Source organism: Melanerpes formicivorus, unplaced genomic scaffold, assembly GCF_026170545.1.
Source record: "Melanerpes formicivorus ecotype bairdi unplaced genomic scaffold, bMelFor1.0.p_v2 SCAF_5, whole genome shotgun sequence".
Taxonomy (NCBI): Eukaryota; Metazoa; Chordata; class Aves; order Piciformes; family Picidae; genus Melanerpes; species Melanerpes formicivorus.
The window spans coordinates 15,991,470-16,010,182 of record NW_027142357.1 but is presented as its reverse complement, the minus strand read 5'-3'; the positions used below and the strand labels follow the sequence as shown (position 1 = coordinate 16,010,182).

The following is an 18,713-nucleotide window of genomic DNA, read 5'->3' as shown; positions in this document are numbered from 1 at the left end:
GGGGCGTGTACCGGAATGCAGGCGGGGCGGGCAATGTGGCAAAGCCGCCCCCCTCCGCCTCCTGCGCGGCGTTGCCCGGCCGCCACCCGCTGTGGCCAGGGTAGGCTAGGGGGAGAAGCCGCAGGGGGAGCAGGGAGACCTCGAAAACGCGGTAGGTGGCGGCGCGGGGCAGCTGTTCTCACCCGGGAACGGGCGGTGGGGCAGCGCAGGGTTTCTCCTGCTCCCGCAGGGGACAGGAAAGGCTGCGGCTAGCGTCTCTGACTGGCCAGCCGCTTATCTGCGGGAGACGCCGGTGCCTGGGCCTGCCGAGCTCCGAGGCCGGCTGTGGAGCCCGGGGGTGGGGAGAGTAGGGCGGTGGTGGCGGCTGTCACTGCCGGGCCGGGGCCTCGGCTTGTGAGGGGCGGCCGTCCTCCGGCGACGTGAGGGTGAGCCACGTTACCACCGCTGCCTCCCTGCGTTCTTGGGACTCCGGCGTCCCTTCTTAACTGTCCTGCTGCTTCCCCTGCTCTGGCTCCCTGCAAAATAAAAAAGAGTGGAGGGAAAATTGGAAACCACGCTCCTCGGTCTTAGGGGTAATCATATCAAAGACGAAAGCAATGCAACCTGCCACCGCGTAATGCCCGGTCGTCTGTGGGCTTTAAGTACGGATTTATTCTTTCTTCCTCCACCAAAGGCCTGAAAGGTGTGTTTTCACTTTCAGAGACTAAAACCGAAGCAGCGCTGGCGAAGAACGGACATGCTTGACACTTGTCTGCAGCTACTTGTGTTGTGCTACGTTGCTTACCTGAAAAAGAGGCACTGACACTCTGTTGTTATCATCCCTGCCTTCTCGGCTTACGATATAATTGTAATAATAAAGCAAAAGCTGTGAGAAGAACACCTGGAAACTGAGCATGATAGGATCTTAAACAAAAGTAGCTGGTATCAACGGAAAGGGGAAGGGAAGGAATGGCATCCCGAGAGAGGCTGTATGAGCTTTGGATGCTTTACTGCAGTAAGGTAAATATTTGGTGGATTGTGGTGTTCGTGTGTCATTTTCTTATTTTGTTTGGAACTCGGGTATTTAAAATGTATCTATAACATTTAAAACATTTTTTCTCCTTTTTTTTTTCCTCCCCTTAGAAGTTAGGTAGACTTCTGTAAGGATGTAACTCCATTTCTTTGCCTGCAACCTTATCTCTTGTTTTGCTGTTCAGGTTGTGGGATTTTTTTTTTTTTTGAGGTGTGACTTTTACAGTGTTCATAGCTTAGTTAAGCAGTTACTGTAGCTATGTCTTTTAACTATGGGAAGGCATATTGACATAGTTACTTGTTTTATAGAGCCATGGTAGTAAGATATATTATATTAATTTAATTCACCACTGTTTAGTATTGACTTTTATCCTTTTGGTTTTCTGTTCATCTCCAGTTTAATTTAAACTATATTAGCAAAAACCTTAAAGAGCAGATTTCTTAAATCACTCCTGAGCCTTCCTTTGCCAGTTGTCACCACAACATCTAAGTACTCCATTAATAATAATGACTTTCCTTAACCTGGCAGGAATGTCATTAAAATACTGTCCTGTCTCTGTTTTCATTTACAATTTCATTTTACAATTGCTGCTCAGTATGTACACAAATTGGATTGCAGATTATCTAAACAGGTATCTGTAAAATAAAACACATATGAAAAATGACTTTGAAGACAGAAGAAAGGAATGGCTTGCTGTCATGTAGGAATTCAGTGGCAGTGTATAGCTTTTGGTGGTCTTATATTCTGGATTGTTGTTTGGTGTGATGCTGGGTTTTTCTTGTTTGGTTTGGTTTGTTTGTTTGTTTTTTGCAGACTCATGCTTCATATGTATCAGTGTTTCTTTGACTTTTCAAACCAGTAGGACATTAAGGACAAATGTTCTCTTGTTCTTCCCAGTTATTCTAGAGCAGGCCCTTCTCAACAGCATAGAATGTGACATTTCAAGTACAGACCATCTTAACAACACAAGTGTGTAAAGCATTGGAGGGGATTAAGCAAAGTCTTCATTGTAGATTTGCTTAATTTTTGTGTGTGAGTTTGTAATCCTAATTCTCTATATGTAGTTAAAAATCAAACTAGCAAAAAACATAGCAGCATGGTATGACTTCTTACTGCTGTGCACGTGGGTAATGTGTTGTGTTGAAATGTATCTGCATAGTACTTTGCCTTTTAAACTACTGCAGTAATGCTAATGGCAGGAGGAAGTGAACTAGCACTGGAGGAGATGGATGTTTTGCCAGTGAGTTCATCAATGTGAGAACAAAGACACTTGGAACAGACTCCAAGAATATCCAGGCTTTCCTCAGTTTGAGGAAGCAGGGCTGCAGAGATGAGCCATGCTTTGCCTGGACTCTGTCTCATTTCTCCCTAGTTCTTTTTAAAATTATTGTCTGTCTTATACCTTATCCTTCTTTGTTTGAACTTTTAGTTCAGATTGGATGCTTTCCATCTCTGTGTTGTACGCATGCAAGCAGGAAGTTTGCATAAATAAAGGAGTACTGGTTAAAATGTGTTCTTTAGATCGCTTACAAGATGTTCAGTTTCTTTATGGGAATGAGGCATACTCAGTCTAGTCAGCACTCAGGTGGTGGAGGATGGACTATTTTAAAAAAATATTTTTTTGGGCTTCATAATCTATTGGTGATATTTTTGTCATTTTTCTTTCCAGACCCATATATTGAGAGCATGCTTAGGTGGTTCACAGATTGAGAAGGACTTGTTATTAAGTAGGAAAATATGTTTTTAAAATACAGCTCATCTTTGAATTTGAAGGCAACTAGAGAGACTCCAAAAAAGAACACTAGACTTTCTCAAAAAATGTTTGACACAAACCATCTTTTTCTGTCTGTCTTATCAACTTTTTCAGGTTAAAATGGTACCTCATTCTTCTTGAGACAAGCATTCAGCATAACAGTGTTTTGTCTTCAGTTAAGTTTGGTGCAAAGCAACTGAGGAAGTTTATGTCTTAGGATGTACAATGTTGTGAAGCCTTATTGTAAACTAAATTGTTCAGTCATTTAGTGAAAACCTCTGTGTGCTGTGCTTCATTCTCCTTGGAGCATCTATCACAATGGGAAGGTATAGTAATAAATAATCACTAGTGACAGGATACGGTAGTTTAGGGGAAAGTGGTTTTGTATCTGGGAATGCCTGAAGTGTAGTATCATATGCTTTGTGTTGCACTGTTGTGACTTTGTTGTGGCTGACATGCTGGGAAGGAAAGCTGGGCAATTTCTCTGAACTAGAAAAACTGCTGGAGCTCACAGTTGAGTAAGGTGGGAATTTGTTGTGCCACAAATCTCAAATATTTGGCTTTAGGTTTTGCAGCCTTGTTAACTAAAGAAACAACGAAACCCAAGCTGGTTTTTTGTGTGATTCTTCAAATTATTGCTTATAATTAGCCTTGTCTGTCTTGCCGTTTTAGCTAATCAAGTCCTTTGTGATGGTATGTTAAATATAGCACCCTGTGCTGAAGCAGCAGGACTTTCATTGCTTCAAAATGATGAATAATGCTGTGTTACTGTGTTACCATCTTACCCTCTATCCTGAGTCATGACTTATGTCATGAGTTGTGACCACTTGACATATCTGACAGCAACAGGTGTCAGGTGAACAATTACTTTTGTGCAAAGTAACTTTAGGAAGGCCTTCCTCTATTTTCATTTCCCCTCATGCTATTTAGAAATTGGAGATTTGGTCAGACATTAGCATGTGACTGGGACCTCTGCAGAAATGAAAAGTTAATTTTTAGTTGGTATGCAGTTGGTTTTCATCTGGAAGTTTGTAATCTAAGATTAGGGTGTAGATTTTTTTTTTTTTTTTTAATGTTCCCTTGAAAGCTTTTCTCTAGGGCACTATCTACAAAAATGCAGGTAATGGCTTGCTAAGATGCCTGTGAAAGTAATAGCCACGCATGATTTAGGATGTTTCAGATGTTGCATGGAAGCAGTTTAAAAAACAATTGTATCGCAGCATGTTATTGTTCTTAGTCTAAGACGTTCCTGTCTTGATTTTTTTTTTTTTTATGATAGTGTCAAACTTTCTGCAAAAAAAAACCATTAAGGATACAACTGGCTGGCATGTTTTTCGATAACTTTCTGTTTAAAATGTTTAGGTTTTTTTCTGTACAGTGATGTTATTCCCTTGAATATCAATTCAAATGTAAGCTGCTGTCCTCTTATCCAAATGTTTGAATGTGTGCATTTTAAGGTAATTGACTTATGTGTAGAATAGGAAACAGCTGTTTTCTGAAGAGGAATGTTTCTCCAGTAGGCTAGGTAGACAATGGTAGTATGAGAAATATTGATTATTGGTTCAAAGCCTTTAACTTACACAGGAGTATGAAACGGTTCAGATATGAGTGTATGCAGCAGATACATTAAAATGCATTACTAACATAATTGTACAGCAGAAAAGCTCTTTTAGGTGAATTGAAGCAGTCTGGGAAAAGACATGCTTTCACGTGTCCATGACTGAGGTAGTCTCTACCAGTTTTGCCATGTAGCCTTAGACCAGCTTGGCTGTGATAGTGTAACTGTTGTGTTATTAGCTGATTTACCTTTTCTTAGATGTTAATTTTATATTGGTATAGAAAATATATCTGTGGTTTCTAATCCTCTGAAGTAACTGTTAGTACAGATTCAACTTGCAGAGATTCAATCTCTGTCTTATCTATAAAACATAAGAGTATTTCATCTCCTCCAGTTGTTCTGATGGATATTTCAGATTCTTAGACATAAAACATGTCAATTTCTGATATTTTTTTATTTTACTCAGGAAGTGATCAGATACCCTATTATATGGAAAGAAATTATTCTTTCCTATCTTAAAGTAAATTGCCAATTGCTTTTATGTGGGGTTTCAGTCATAAATGTACCTCAGGAAAATTTCAGTTTTCCTTGTATTACAAGGAGTTTGATTTTTTTCTTACACTCTCTTCTTTAGTAAAGCTCTGATTTAGTTCAAGCACTGCTGTTAACTTGTAAGTGATATAATAGGTTGAAGGGAAAGCCATGAGTCTGCTTTTCAGGCAGGTTATACCCTATGCCTCATACTTGAAAGAGGGAACATACAACTTGGTGTCAATATAGTTGGGACTCTTAGTTTTTAGGACTGGTAACACTAATCATAATGTTCTGGTCCTTACTGATGCAGGCAGCTGAGACAGACACATCACTTACTGTGTTAAGAACAGCAGACTTGTTCAAGATGTCATCTTAAATGGACTCTCATATTGTGCTGGTTTTTTTTTTGGTGGTGTTTTGTTGTGCTTGATTTTGTTTTTACAAAATCTGATTCTATTGAGATAAGTATATTGTAGTTTTCTCTCTGGCATAGTGAAGGATACCTATAGATTATAAATACCTTCTAATTTAATAATTTTAGCATAGAAAGAGATGTGGTACTTTTATGAGGAGAGCATTTTCTAGTACTTCATTGAAAGATGGACAGAAAACAAAACTGTTGTGTGTGATTTATGCATTGTCCCCAAAATGTCCAGAAGTGGTTAAAATGCTGTTACTTTGAGTTATTTTTTCGTCATCTGGCATCCTTATAGGCTGCCTTACAAGAATCAAATGAAGACCTGAAGGAGAAAGTAAGTGGTCTTGAGAGAAATCATGGTTTCTGTTGGACAGGAGCAGACCACTGTGATGAGTGAAGTGCTTCCAACTGGTGTGCTAGCAGTGCAAGCTTTTCTATAATAGCTGGCTTTACTATCAGAAGGCTGTTGCAATGCAAATACTCAGAAGCTGAAACTTTGCCATATAAATGTGCATTTAATTGGCTGGAGTTAAACTTCCATTCACATTACAAGGTCATTTGAGTGAATGTGTACTCTGTGCTGTAAGTGAGAAGAGTTTGTGAAAGAGAATAATTTCCATTCATTCCCTGGTATGTTAATACTAACATAATGTTTAGAACTGAGATAAATTTGTCCTCGAACTGTGAGAATAAATGTATGTGTCTTTGTATCCTTTCAAGAATGTGCTCCCTGGGATGAATTTTGTTAGCAGAAACCACCTTGTGTCGGGCTGAAACTAACATAAAAGGAGGGCACTCTTGATAGTAAAAAAAGTTGGCTTGGAGCATAAAGATACCAATTTTCTCAGTGTGTGATGTCACAGTCTTGCTAAGCTGGCCTACCAAGTGGCTGTCACTGACAAAAGGGTTATTGCTGTATTGTCAGTATCCCTTTAACGACTGTTTTATCAAGTACTGCCTCCCAGACAATATTTTATAGTCGTCTGAATCCCTCTATCACCTGTATCGAAAGATTGTGGTAGTTAATATGAGGATCATCAAATGACAGCAAGTATATACTTTCCAAACAGTATTATGATATTACCAGGGATGATATTACCAGGGATGGTTGTAGTGGGTTGAGAGGGAAGGCCGAGCTCTCCCTCCCCCACAAAGGGGAAATAAACCACAGCTAACTCAGTTGGAGAAGCAAAGGAATGATATATTTACAAGCAATATATGGAATGCAGGTTTTATATACAGTGTCTATTAAACAACATGAGGTGTTGCTTGCAAGGGTTTTTAACCCCTATCCCTGTATAAAATTAGAGAGTATTTGTAAATAAACAACAAAAAATAAATTATGATCAGATCAGGTTTTAGACATGCCTGTTGTAGGACTGCATAAAGCAGTATGATTGAACTGAATTGTTTACCTAAATCATGTTGTAGCTGTGTTTATCAGAGAAGCATTGCTTTAGCAAAATTAGCTTAGTCACGGTAAGAGACATGTAATTTGTCAAGAATATATTTTTTAACGTTAAACTGTAAGGCCTGTGTGAAACGTTGACCTTTGCATCCCAAATATGATCTCATCCCAACTTAGCTTGCACTTGTCTACTTTCTTTTGCAATTGCTGATTCGTCAGCGATTCACATCACATCAGTATATATCGCCTTTGTTACATTACATAAAGAAGTATTCAGCTTACAGCTAGATGAATGCTTGAGCAAACCAAATGTTCAGTCAAAGAAGTTTTTCATAAGTCATTTTCATGTAAATTCATGCCTCTGCTAAAAGCAGCGAGTGAAGACTTATTAAACAATTGCTGTGTTTAAATATCTTTACTGCAGATTGTTTTAAATACATCTCTGCGTTCTGAGCAACTGTAACTTGTAGAAGAGCATGTCACAAGTCACTTGTGGCCATCTCTATGGGAAAATATTTTTTTCCTTCTGTCTTTATTTATGAGATGCTGAGCTAAGAATGGATATTGAAGACCAAGAACAGTTGGTCTTGAATTCTGTATTTACTATCTACTATTTGAAGAGATGTCTTATAGTCAAAGAACTAACACAATTCTAATAGTTACAAACAGAGTATTTTTCATATAAATAGTGTCTATATGGGAAATCTTGGTCTCAATTTGCAGTAGCTGTTACATTCTTTAATTGTGGACTGGGGTGAGCATGTGCTGATGCCTGTTCAGGGACTCTGTGACAGAGAATGCAGGCTTCAAGTTGAAACAAAACAGATACATCTATCCAGACAGATGTAATAAAACCATAACATTTTGCAAGACAATTATTTTTGTTTCCTATAATTTCATAATATATTGAGCATTTATATCTATCTATCTTTATACACACACACACACACGCTACTTTTAGATAAATGTCTGAGGGTTTTTCATGTGTTTGCTCTAAGATTCAGGGTTTTACTGATGTCTGACATGAGGTTGAAATTCCTACATGAAATTTCAGAGCTCTTCACAGAATTAGTGAGAAACATCCAGCTCTGAACATACCAACAAATGTATTTCAGTTCAAGCTTTTACTGAAATGAAAGCATCAAGTGTCTCTTAAATGGAATGATTTATCACAAAGATTAAAAAAAAACAAGCTTCTGTTTTTGTGTGTTGATATATTAATATAAGAGTCAATTTGTCTGGCTCAGATCTGGGGATAGCATGTGTCCTGATAAAAGAATATTACAAAATCAACTCCAATATGCAGTATGGTGATGGTGTGATAAGGAAATAGCAGAAAGACTTGCAGACTTGCCAGCTACCCATTGAACAGCATTGAAGCTTAATGCCCAAATCCAAATGTTGTCAGTAGGTACTGTTAAAATATTTACAGGCTTCAGAAAGGTTAAACAGCTGCCATAGAAGAGAGAACAGCTGCTTTAATTATTAAGCTTTTCTTGATGGGGAAAAAAAAACAACATATAAGAAGGAACTTCCACACCCCCAAAAAAAACCCCAAACAAACAAAACTAATCAAACATGTAAGCCATCAGCCTGGAGTCTCCAGTGCCATAATCCTACTAAGATTTGTAGAAAATGACTGTGGTAGATGGAAGCTGGTTTTAAGTTACCTTATCAACTCTATCAATTGATGTTTGTCTAGTGTGTTCAATTGTATAAAACTTGGAATCAATTTACGTGTGGTTTTGATGAACCTAGGACTACCTGAAATGAACAGTTCTCTTGATGAATGACTGCAGCTTCATGGGAGCTGCAGGCTAAATGATCTAGCAAGTTCTGAGAAGCAAGGAGGAAAAAAGGTTTATTTGATATTCCTAAATGTTTGGGTTTTTTAATAACAATTTTAATTAGATCTGTAGTGTTCATGTACTTTTAAAGGCAAACATGGAATTTGTGAGAGTGAGTGCAATAATGAGGATGGACCTTTAATGTTTGTTGTGTATATAATTAAGTGCAAAAAAGGTCTCAAAAATAGCAGTGAGTACAGTGGCTCAGGTATGACTGCATACAGGGTTTTTGTCTTGGTAAGACCTTGCATCATTCGTTGCACTGGATTGGTGAAGCTCTTTGGAATAAAGCAGTACATAGAGCATGAGGTGTTATTTGCAGGAATCTGATCTCATTACTTACCTACGTTTATCATTTAAAAACTGCACCAGCGGAAGTGCAGTGGATATCGAACAGCAGGTGCACAAGTAACAAAGTCTGCTGTTCCCTAGTTTTCTAGTCTTTTATTTTTCAAGCATGCCTGTGAAAAGTTGGTGAGGTTTTTTGTTTGGTTGGTTGGTTTTTTTTTTAAATACCTTCAGTGTATAGTTCAGCTGCAGCACAAGGTCAGTGTAAGGTGTGGTGAGGCTGAGAAGACAAAACCCAGATGGTTAAATCTATATCTAAAGAAATAAACAAAAAAAAGCTTTAGTTAAATTTGGTGTAAAATAATTACACGACACTTATACAAATACTGATTTCTTTTTGATAAGCTGCACACAATTTCTCAGCCTTTTTCTTATCTGCTGAAACACTTAACAATATTTGTCTGTTGATACAGTGAAATAACAGGCTTATGATATTACTATTGTAGCACCATCCTACTTGTTTTCTCTGTTTTAAACTTTTATTGTCTGTTGCATCACGCTTTAAGGTAGAAGCTTGATGGCAAAAGTTGGCTTTGTGTGTGTTGTTCTTAAAGCTGATTCTTTTTCTCATGTAAAATGACAGCATAACTTCAGCTTTTAAAGGAATAAAGCATTAAACTCTTAACCTTTCCTAAAATATGGTTTGAATTATTGTTAAATTTAGGATTATCTTGACACTGTAGACTTCGGTTGCCTTTTAATTATTTGGGATGCTTCTTGTGCCCTTTGGCTCAAAATACACTTTCCAGCTTTTACTACTGTTAGTTCATTGTGTCATCTTCAACTGGAAAAATAAATGTTAATAGATTGTAATATGTCATAGTATGGTAAATTCCTGGTAAGTGCCTTATGCAGTGAATACTGGAAGACTGAACTACTGAATGCCAGCTTGTACCTGGAGCCTCCTGGTGCTACTTTCTGTCAAATAGGAAGACATTAAAATCTGAGTTGAGATGAAGTAGATTCATCTCATGGATGGCATCAGTCACATGCCAGTCTCAAGCTACAGGGCTGCACTTGTATTGTCATTCAAAAACAACAACAAAAAGCCTGATAAAGAGAAAAATAAAGGCTTTCCTTCCATTTCAGTAAGAAAACTTTTATTCTCCGCACCACCCCCACCCCCCCTGCTTTTGTTGAGGGTCTGAAGTAGAAAGGAAAATGAATAAAACTCTCATATATATATATACACACACACATATATATGTGGTGTTGCTTTTTTTTTAACCTAAGATGTTGTCCTAGTTTTGAGCCAGGAGCTGCCCAGGGCAAAAGGACAGAAAAGATACTTTACCCCTTTCCCAAGGAGCAAACTAAAAAAGCTGCACACTGGATTGGAAATTGAAATGGAAATTCTGTATACAGATATATGCAGAAGGCATTCCAGTAAAAAGAATGCTTTCACAAATTAGGCTCAGTTCTTCACTTGGGCCTACCAGGCCAAAACCTTCCAGAGCCTTCCAGAAACCTCCATCCCACTAAGCCTGAGCAGGCCAGGCTGCCCTTCCCCCACACCCCACTAGACCCAGGCCTACCGCAGGCTTCAACAGGCTCAGTAGCGTAGCTGAACATTTGCTGCCAGCCAAGGCCAAGAGGAAAACATCTCCCCCACAAAAGATAACGGTGCACCTCGTGAGACGAAGAGGAGAGATAGATTTGGCTGTGCAGGCCCTTTAAATAGAGAAAAATGGAATGGAATAACAGATTACTATATACTGAGATGAACTGCTTGTCCCCCTGGGACCCTCTAGCCTTTGGAGGACTTTTCTTTGTGGTTATATATCAATTAACTCTTGATTTCCCTTAATGTACAACAGACGTCAGCAGAAGATGAAAATATTTTTTCTTGTTTTGAAAAAAAGAATAAATATATTCACTTTGTCTTCTGGTGTTTGTGACCTAAATGATATCATGGCTGACTGCTATAGGTTTATTTTGGTATAAATCCATGTATGCTGAACGGAATTTTTTAACTTGTCTGAAACCAGTTGTTTCTTGTTCTTGAAGGTCTCTTCCAACCTGGTTTATTATTCTATTCTATTCTATTCTATTCTATTCTATTCTATTCTATTCTATTCTATTCTATTCTATTCTATTCTATTCTATTCTATTCTATTCTCTCGTGATTCACTGCAGTTCCCATTTATAAAAGAAAACACATGCCTTTTCTTGTAATTCTATAAATGGAAAGATGCTTGTGCAAATTTTGACAAAAGGGCTCTTGGCAAGTAATTAAAAACCTCCTATTTCTTTTGGATCAACAGCTCATTCAAAAATTAGTGTTGTGGTTAAAGTGAAAAGTTGTGCCCAAAGTTAAGCACATATTTAGATAATGCATTGGTAATTAGAATTGATGGAGTTTATCAAGGCAATTTAGCCAATTTAGAATGATGTATTATTAAGTATTTCTTTAACTGTCATTGCTGCTATAGCAAAGGTTTTCAGGTTTTATTTTGGCATTTTACAGATTTGAAAGATTCACAAGAAGCATAAGCACCTTGACATAATTTAGAAAAAAGGCTGCTAGGAAATCTCATACTGAAACTGTTGCCCTTTATGTCTGAAAACATGAAGAGGAAAAAGGTCCCTTAAAATAAACCTCCTAATCCCCCAATAAATAGTTTATTTCAAACAGTGTTAAATGTTCTACAATTCTGCATTATGCAGACTACTTCAATAGGTTTTAAGACTATTAAACTCACCAGTGATCTAGAGGCAGTATTTCATTTTTCATTTTCTACTGTTACTTTTTTCTAGATCTAATTCAGCCTTGACACCGAAGGATTGTTATTATTTTAAGTATTATGGTTGGTGATGAAGGATTAGTTGCCATAATACCAGTGCCAGGGAGATTTTATGGTAGCACTTCTAAACTGAAATCCACTTGGAAGGTTGACTGACTGCTATGCACAGTAGTCTGACCAGGCTGGCCATTTGATAACTGCATGTTAAATTTAACAGCTTCAAACAACTGTCTTGTCAAACAAGTTGGGCTTGTCTGACAGTTGGACTCTGAACTGCCCTGCAGGGAATTTTTGCCTTTAGAGCATGAAATGTGACACTTCAAATAGCCTTGGGTGGATCCAGCTTTTGTTTTTAGCAATTAATACTTCCTGAACATGGCTATAAAAAATGTACTGAGCTTTGCCCTTCCAGTTGTGTCTGTTTGCTTGATGACATGGGAGTTACTGTTAAATCTAAAAGCAGTCTTTCTATAAATACATTAATAGGGTCAATTGGAAACCTGGGGTAAATATGCCTGTATGCCACAAGTATGAGTCTGAAGACTTTAAGTGGGAGGACTTCAATGCTCATTTTGTGTAAAATGTTTTCATTTGACTTAGAGTAAGATGAAAGAGTTTAATTCTGCCTGCCTTGTTATAAATTTAAAAAAAATTATTACTGATGCAAAAAATTCTTGGTGACCTTCTTTATAGGCAAACTATTCACTGGAAAAAAACTGATTGCATTTTAACATTTCTTTGCCATTCATTTCATCGATATTCATAATGAGTAGAGGAAGCTATTGTAATTCTAGGTAATTTAATGTAGCAAAGACAAAAAGCCTGCCCTCAAGTTAGTGTGGGTTTTGGCTATATAAGTTTGTTCCCCGGTACTGCCAAGTCCAAGGATGACCTTCTTAGGCTTTTTTATTTACATAAACTGTTAAGTTGTTCAACTTGATGGGTAGCTTGCTAATTGTCTGGCAGCATTTAGCTATGGTATCGCTTTCCATGCTGTGGAAAGAATTGTACTAATTGTATTGGTAAAGATCCCTACCCTCATCTTGGTGTTTTCTGGGATTGTCTTTTTTGGTGTGTGCATTTTTGTTTGTTGGCTTCTCATTGTTGTGATTTTTGTTGTTACCACCCCCCACCCCCAGATATTTTGTTTGTTCAATCTTTCTTGTTTGATTTGGGTTTTTTTTAGGTGCCTGTTAGAAACACTATACTGCTCAGGCCTGGCAGTCTTTCTTTTTAAACTGTAAAGAGCTATGACATTTGTTACTATGCTGGGAGCTTCTTATGAAAATGGTGGCCTAAAGGGGCATTGTGTTGTTTTGCTGTTTAGTTTTTTTGTTGCTGTTATTTCTAGTTTTCTTTTGAAAAAAATAGTGATATTTAAGGAAGGGAAGGAACAAGGAAGTATTTTCATTTCCAGGCACTCTGAACTATATTTGATTTACTAGGTGTAAAATATTGTGGTGTGGGTTTTTGTATGTGGTTGTTTGGGTGTTGTGGTGTGGGGCTTTTTTTTGTGGGTTGGGTTTTTTTTTTTTTTTTTTTTTTTAATTACTGCAGGTGAAGTACTAATTGTTGCCACAGCAGTTTCACAGGCCTTCATTACAATATGTTGAGCTTGGAAGCCTAAGCTTAAGCTCTGCAGACTTGTGGTTACCAACTAATTAATTTTTAATCCTTTTTGTTATTATTTGCACATATCCATACAATGACACCCTGAAGATAGCCTGATGGTTTCGGTTTATTACTGTGAAGAGAAATAGCTAATTCAAGTTGAACTTCTAGCTTCTTGCAACGTCAAGGTGTAGAGGAATTTTCTTTTAGAAGTTTTAAGTTTCTACATAAGAATTATTATTCAAATAAGATACTGACACTTGTCTTTCAGAAGACTTAGGCAAGTTTCAGGTGAATGAAATGCTTTGGCTCATGACAGAAAGCTGCAAGGTTTTGAAAACCAACGTTTTCTTATCTTCTGGTGATTAGAAAGTTGTAACTGGTGAAAGGCATTTTATTACCACATACAGCTTCTTTCTGGTTTTACTGCTGTTGTACAAATAAAAGATTGCCTTCTGAATTTCTTGCTGGTCTCATAGGGCATATCTGTAGAGTGTGTGTGGCAAGAGTGGGAAAAAATACCAATCTAAACTTGGTTTATTACAGTTTGTCCTTGCAGTGTGTTATCACAGCATAAGTTCCTTTGCAAGCAGTATTTTAAGTGTGGTGCATCTTCAACCAGCACCATGGAGAACAATTGGGAGTTGCTATCTGAGACACAGCCTCTAGCTACCTGTCCACAGAATGACAACAGAAGAGTAATAATGAAAGTGGGGAACAGAATAATATATTCTATAGGTTTCACTGTTTTTGTTTTTCACTAGTACAAAGGCTTCTGAGTATTTAAGATGCTCTTGGTAGCAACACCAGTATTGCCATACCAACAGGATGCAATCTTGTGCCATGTGGCACACAGATATTTGTCAGATTGCAGCATACACCAGCTTGAAAAGTTAATCTGGCATTGAAGAACACAAATATATTCACATTATAATTGTCAGTTGTCAAAATAGAGGATACTTGAAGAGGTGATGGAAAAAGAACTTAACTTAAATAATTCTTAAAATCCAGTTAATTTAAACTTCATATCAAATGGCAGCAGCTGACCTCAAAGTTCAGTTCAAGATAAAGATGCTGGGTAGAATAATTTCAGTGTATGTCTTGCACAGGAAGCAGCTGATACCCATTACTACTGTCTTATTTCTATTACAAAATTAGAATTTTTAAACCAGTGTAAAAAGACCATTTTTCTCCTAAACTATCATGCTTCTGGTTTGAGAAAATATAAGATGCATTTGAAGTGTAGTCTGGTGTTCAAAAGGGAATGTATTTAGCTATGTTTTAGGAATGGTCATTTTTGTGTATTTTGCCCTGGATAAAATTTATTATTTTAAGTTTCTTAAAAGTGTTTTGGTAAGATTAAGATTTCTTGTAGCTTTCAACAGGTGACTGCTGCATGGTCTGGGCTGTTTACCATAAATAATGATAAGAAAAAGCTGGACCAGATTCCAAGCTTGAAAAATAGTTTTTTAACTTCTAATATCTTTGAAATAGTGTATGCGTCTTAATTTGCAGCAAAACTGTTAAATATTGAATGGCACACTTCTATTAGGCATTTTGCAATAGAGATTTATTTCTCATTGTTTCTTATGTTGCTAAGTGATCTTGTTTACCCTTTTGCCTTGATGATTTGTAATTCCTTCCCCCCCCCTCCACCCCCAAGTAGTGTTGTTTTAGTGCTGTTGCCTGAATGGAAATCTTTAGATTTGACTAAAAAATGAGTCAACTATTGTGCAAGCTATTTTCTCCTGGCACATACCAGTAGTGTTACCTGGTATTTTGATACAAAAGCTGATAATTTCAGTAATTTGGATTAATACATAACTAATTGGCTGGCAGAGGACTGAGGTGGAAAGGAGTTGCCTTAAGTAGTGTGGCACAGATAACGATCAGAGAGTACTGCAGTTCTTGGTTTCTACCAGAAGTAGTAGTTTTAGTGGCAAAGTGAATTGAGCAGTATGTGCACTACAGGTAAGCAAAAACTTGAGGCCCTTTATAACATCTGTGGCCTGTCCTTGTTATCTGCATAATTGCTGTTTCTTGCATATTTTGTCTGCCAATGTTCTCTTTTACTGCTAGCCTGCCCTGATGGGATGCTAAAGGCATTATAGTTTAAGGATAAGGAGGTTTAATTTAATCTTAAACTTGAAGTGGATTTAAGCTATATCATTAAAAAAGAGCAAGCAGGCCTTTAATATAATTTTGTCTTTTGACCTCCCTTTCCTCTTCTTTCATCCATAACCTTTTGTTGAATCAATTTTAACTCAGATAATGACATTATTTGCTTCCTTTATGGTCCGTGTCCAAGATGAACTGAATTTTCTTAACAAAAAATTACTGTCAAGAACTAGTGATGTACCTCTGCTGTGTCAACCAATGATTTTAATTTTGGGAATATGAATAAAATCAATGTAGTAGTTCATGTTCTATTTGAAGGCGAACTTTCTCATGCCAAGAAAACACAAAACAGTTCAACATGATGCAAGGGCATTATCATTAGAGACATAGACATAAGCATATGCAAAGTTCCTGTTGGTGTCGTACCGTTTGAAGATAGCATCTTCTCCTACAACTAGCTCATTCTTTTAGGATATAACTTCTTGACCATCTTTAGGTTTGACCTTTAAGGTGTTAGATCTCTGAACCTGAGATGTGTATTCTGTATTTACCTGCTTGAGATAATTTGCTAGTCTCTGTAGTTTAAGTCTAAGTAGTATCTTGGGAACCTGGAATTTATTTTTTGTTGCAACAGATTTCATTCTGTATATTGCAATTTCATTTTGAGGACAATTAATATATGTGTTCAAAATAACTGGTAGTTCAGGGCTCATTAAACATGAGGACAAGGCTTCATTACGCTTACAGGACATGATACATTTTTGACCATTTTTTAATAGAGAAAGAAAGGGAGTAATAACTTAAAACCATTAAAAGGGGAATAAAAACAGGTGGATAAATGTTTTGAAGGAGGGAGAGATTAGGAATTATGTGGAAGAAGGGGAGATAAGATAGTCATCTCTTAATATTAACAAGAAAATGCAGTAAAGGCAAATAATAAGCACCAAATAATCAAACAAGATACATATCTAGCTGAGGGCTTTATCTGACACCTCTTGTCACAGTATCTGAACACATTTCATATATAATTAATAGTGCTACCGAAGTAAATTGTGCCTGGGTGTTTCTGGCACTTCTTGCTTGAGTTAGGGGAGTTTGGGTCTCCATTTTTATTCTAGGGATTTGGAGTTTGTTTTCTTTGGGGTTTTTTTGTGGGACGCTCTTTTGTAAGTAGCTGTTTTGCATTGACAGGATTCTTTCTTGGTGACTGACTTATACATTGAATGCTGTGTTAGTTATTTACAGATTGGTCCTTGGTTTTAACATTGGAGGGAAGTAATCTGTTTTTTGGAACATCTGTGGTAATACAAAAGCAACAATGAAGAGATACAGACAAGGGGAAAGAGGAGGATGAGGAAAAAAGTTTTGAACTTCTGCAAAGTTTTGTAAATGATGAAGTAGATTTAGAAATCACATAAAATTGGAATACCTTAGGCAAGTATTATAAAGTTATTCTGAAAATTATTCATGACATAGAATGTGGGACTCCATTGATGTATATTAATGGACATAACCGTACAGTCCTTGTGGAGGAATACATTAGCAATGGTCTGGCATTTTGCTTTTGAAAAATTGAGCATCTTAACTTCTAGGGCATATTCTCAAATGGCATGTTTTGGCAGAATTTTCCTGTGGTGGCTTGTGGTGTAGCATGTATGCTCCCTGCTGGCACTGTACCCAGCCCTGAGGAACTGCTGGTCACAGACAGAGTCTCTGTGCTCTACTAAGAACAACTAGGAATCCCAATCTGTTTTATAGTTATCTAGTATGCAAGCCACAGGTTCCACATTGTCTCTTGGAACACTGCATTGGGCTCTAGCTGCCATATTGATCAATGAATGAAGGAAAAAGCATATTCTTTAGGATTGTTATTGGAGTTCTTGTTTAATTTTTTTAAAGCCATTAAAAGTGCTATGTACTATGTGTTATCAATGCTAGAATACGCAAGTAATTTTGTAAAGCTAGTACTTATTACTCTGGAGAGTAAGTAAAGATTGTTGGTGGGAGGCAAAGCTAAAATGCTTTGGTTGTCATCAATACCAGGAACTAATGAACAGATCAGGATTTGCCAAATCAGCATAACATGAGTGAAAACAAAGGATACAATTTTTAAAAATTTTAGTTCTAAAAATCTGTATATTCCCTTCTTTCTCCTGGTTGAAATGTGTTAAGAGCTTTCCATTCAAGTTACTACTTCAGGGTTCTTGATGGATTGCCTTCTGTGCAACACTGGCTAACATTGTTTTATTTTTACAGAAAGATCCAGATTACCTGAAGCTCTGGTTGGATAGTTTTGTTTCTAGCTATGAACAGTTTCTGGATGTGGACTTTGAGAAGCTGCCAACCAGGTATGTAGAATTACAGACTTGATATCCTTGTTTGGTATGTGAAACACACCTGGCTGAAAGCCCATTCTTGTTCAACAGAAATACTGTCATGAAACGGAAGATTTCTTGTTGTTAAATGGTGCTCCCATCCTTTTGAAGGCCAAGTTGGGTTGTGAATGATTAAACAGGGCAAATACTGGCATTTACATTATATTAGGAGATGGCATGAGTATCTACCAGTCTTGCTTGTAGGAATAATCATTCTTTATGCATTTTTTTCCATAAGTATTCATCAAATGTTGCATATGAAATAGTATTAGTCAGTATTAGTGCTTGGTATCTGTGTCGCAGTGAATGAAGAGAAGCAAGATGGAGGTGAAGAGTCGTTTGGGGGATTGTTTTTAAGATTAAGGTTAAGGTGAAATGCTTAATGAAAGATCTGGATATCTTAGCTGAAAACTTTTAAAAAATTAGAATATGCACAAATGATAAACTTTAAAGTGATCTCTTTGTATGTATCTGTGAAGACCTCAGTTCAAGACAAGAGTATTGTTTGCTTCACTTATCTCGCTGACCACAAGTTCTCAGATATAATCATGAGGTCGTATTGAAGTATAATTTTGGAAATGCATATTTAGTATTTTGAATTTGCTGTGGTCTAAGAATTGTGTTTTCAAGACTAACTTGGCAAATCACTAATAGAAGTTTTGGCAAAGGATGTTTCCTCTTGGTTTTGAGATGCTTGCATGATCTAAGGATGTTAAGAAAAAACAAATGTTACAGGAATCAGAAGTCATGAGAACCAGTCAATATTATAGTTGGTACCACTACTCATGTTTGAATGCAAAGAATGTTTTTCCCTGCATGATGGCTGCAGTCCAAGCCCTGTTGAAATCAATGGAAATTCTTTAATGGGCTTTGGATGAGATCCTGTTTGAACTGTAAGTGATATCCTCTACTGTTACAAGGAAATGAATGCTGCAACAGGATCTCAGTGGATAAAACCTGAGCTTCTCAATGTTCTGTATTAACATT

General features: G+C 37.2%; 1 protein-coding gene across 7 annotated transcripts in view; it reads left to right on the top strand.

Annotated features, from left to right (window-relative positions):
* The first annotated feature begins 57 nt into the window (after nt 1-57).
* The window catches only part of NBEAL1 (neurobeachin like 1), an 89,502-nt gene continuing 70,846 nt past the window's right edge, over nt 58-18,713 (top strand). For all 7 annotated transcript variants that reach the window (XM_068138403.1, XM_068138400.1, XM_068138402.1 and 4 more), the window contains exons 1-3: nt 58-151; nt 701-999; nt 17,608-17,699. In XM_068138403.1, coding sequence (XP_067994504.1) covers nt 949-999; nt 17,608-17,699 — 143 coding nt within the window. In that variant the 5' untranslated portion in view covers nt 58-151; nt 701-948. The remainder of the gene's footprint in view (nt 152-700; nt 1,000-17,607; nt 17,700-18,713) is intronic.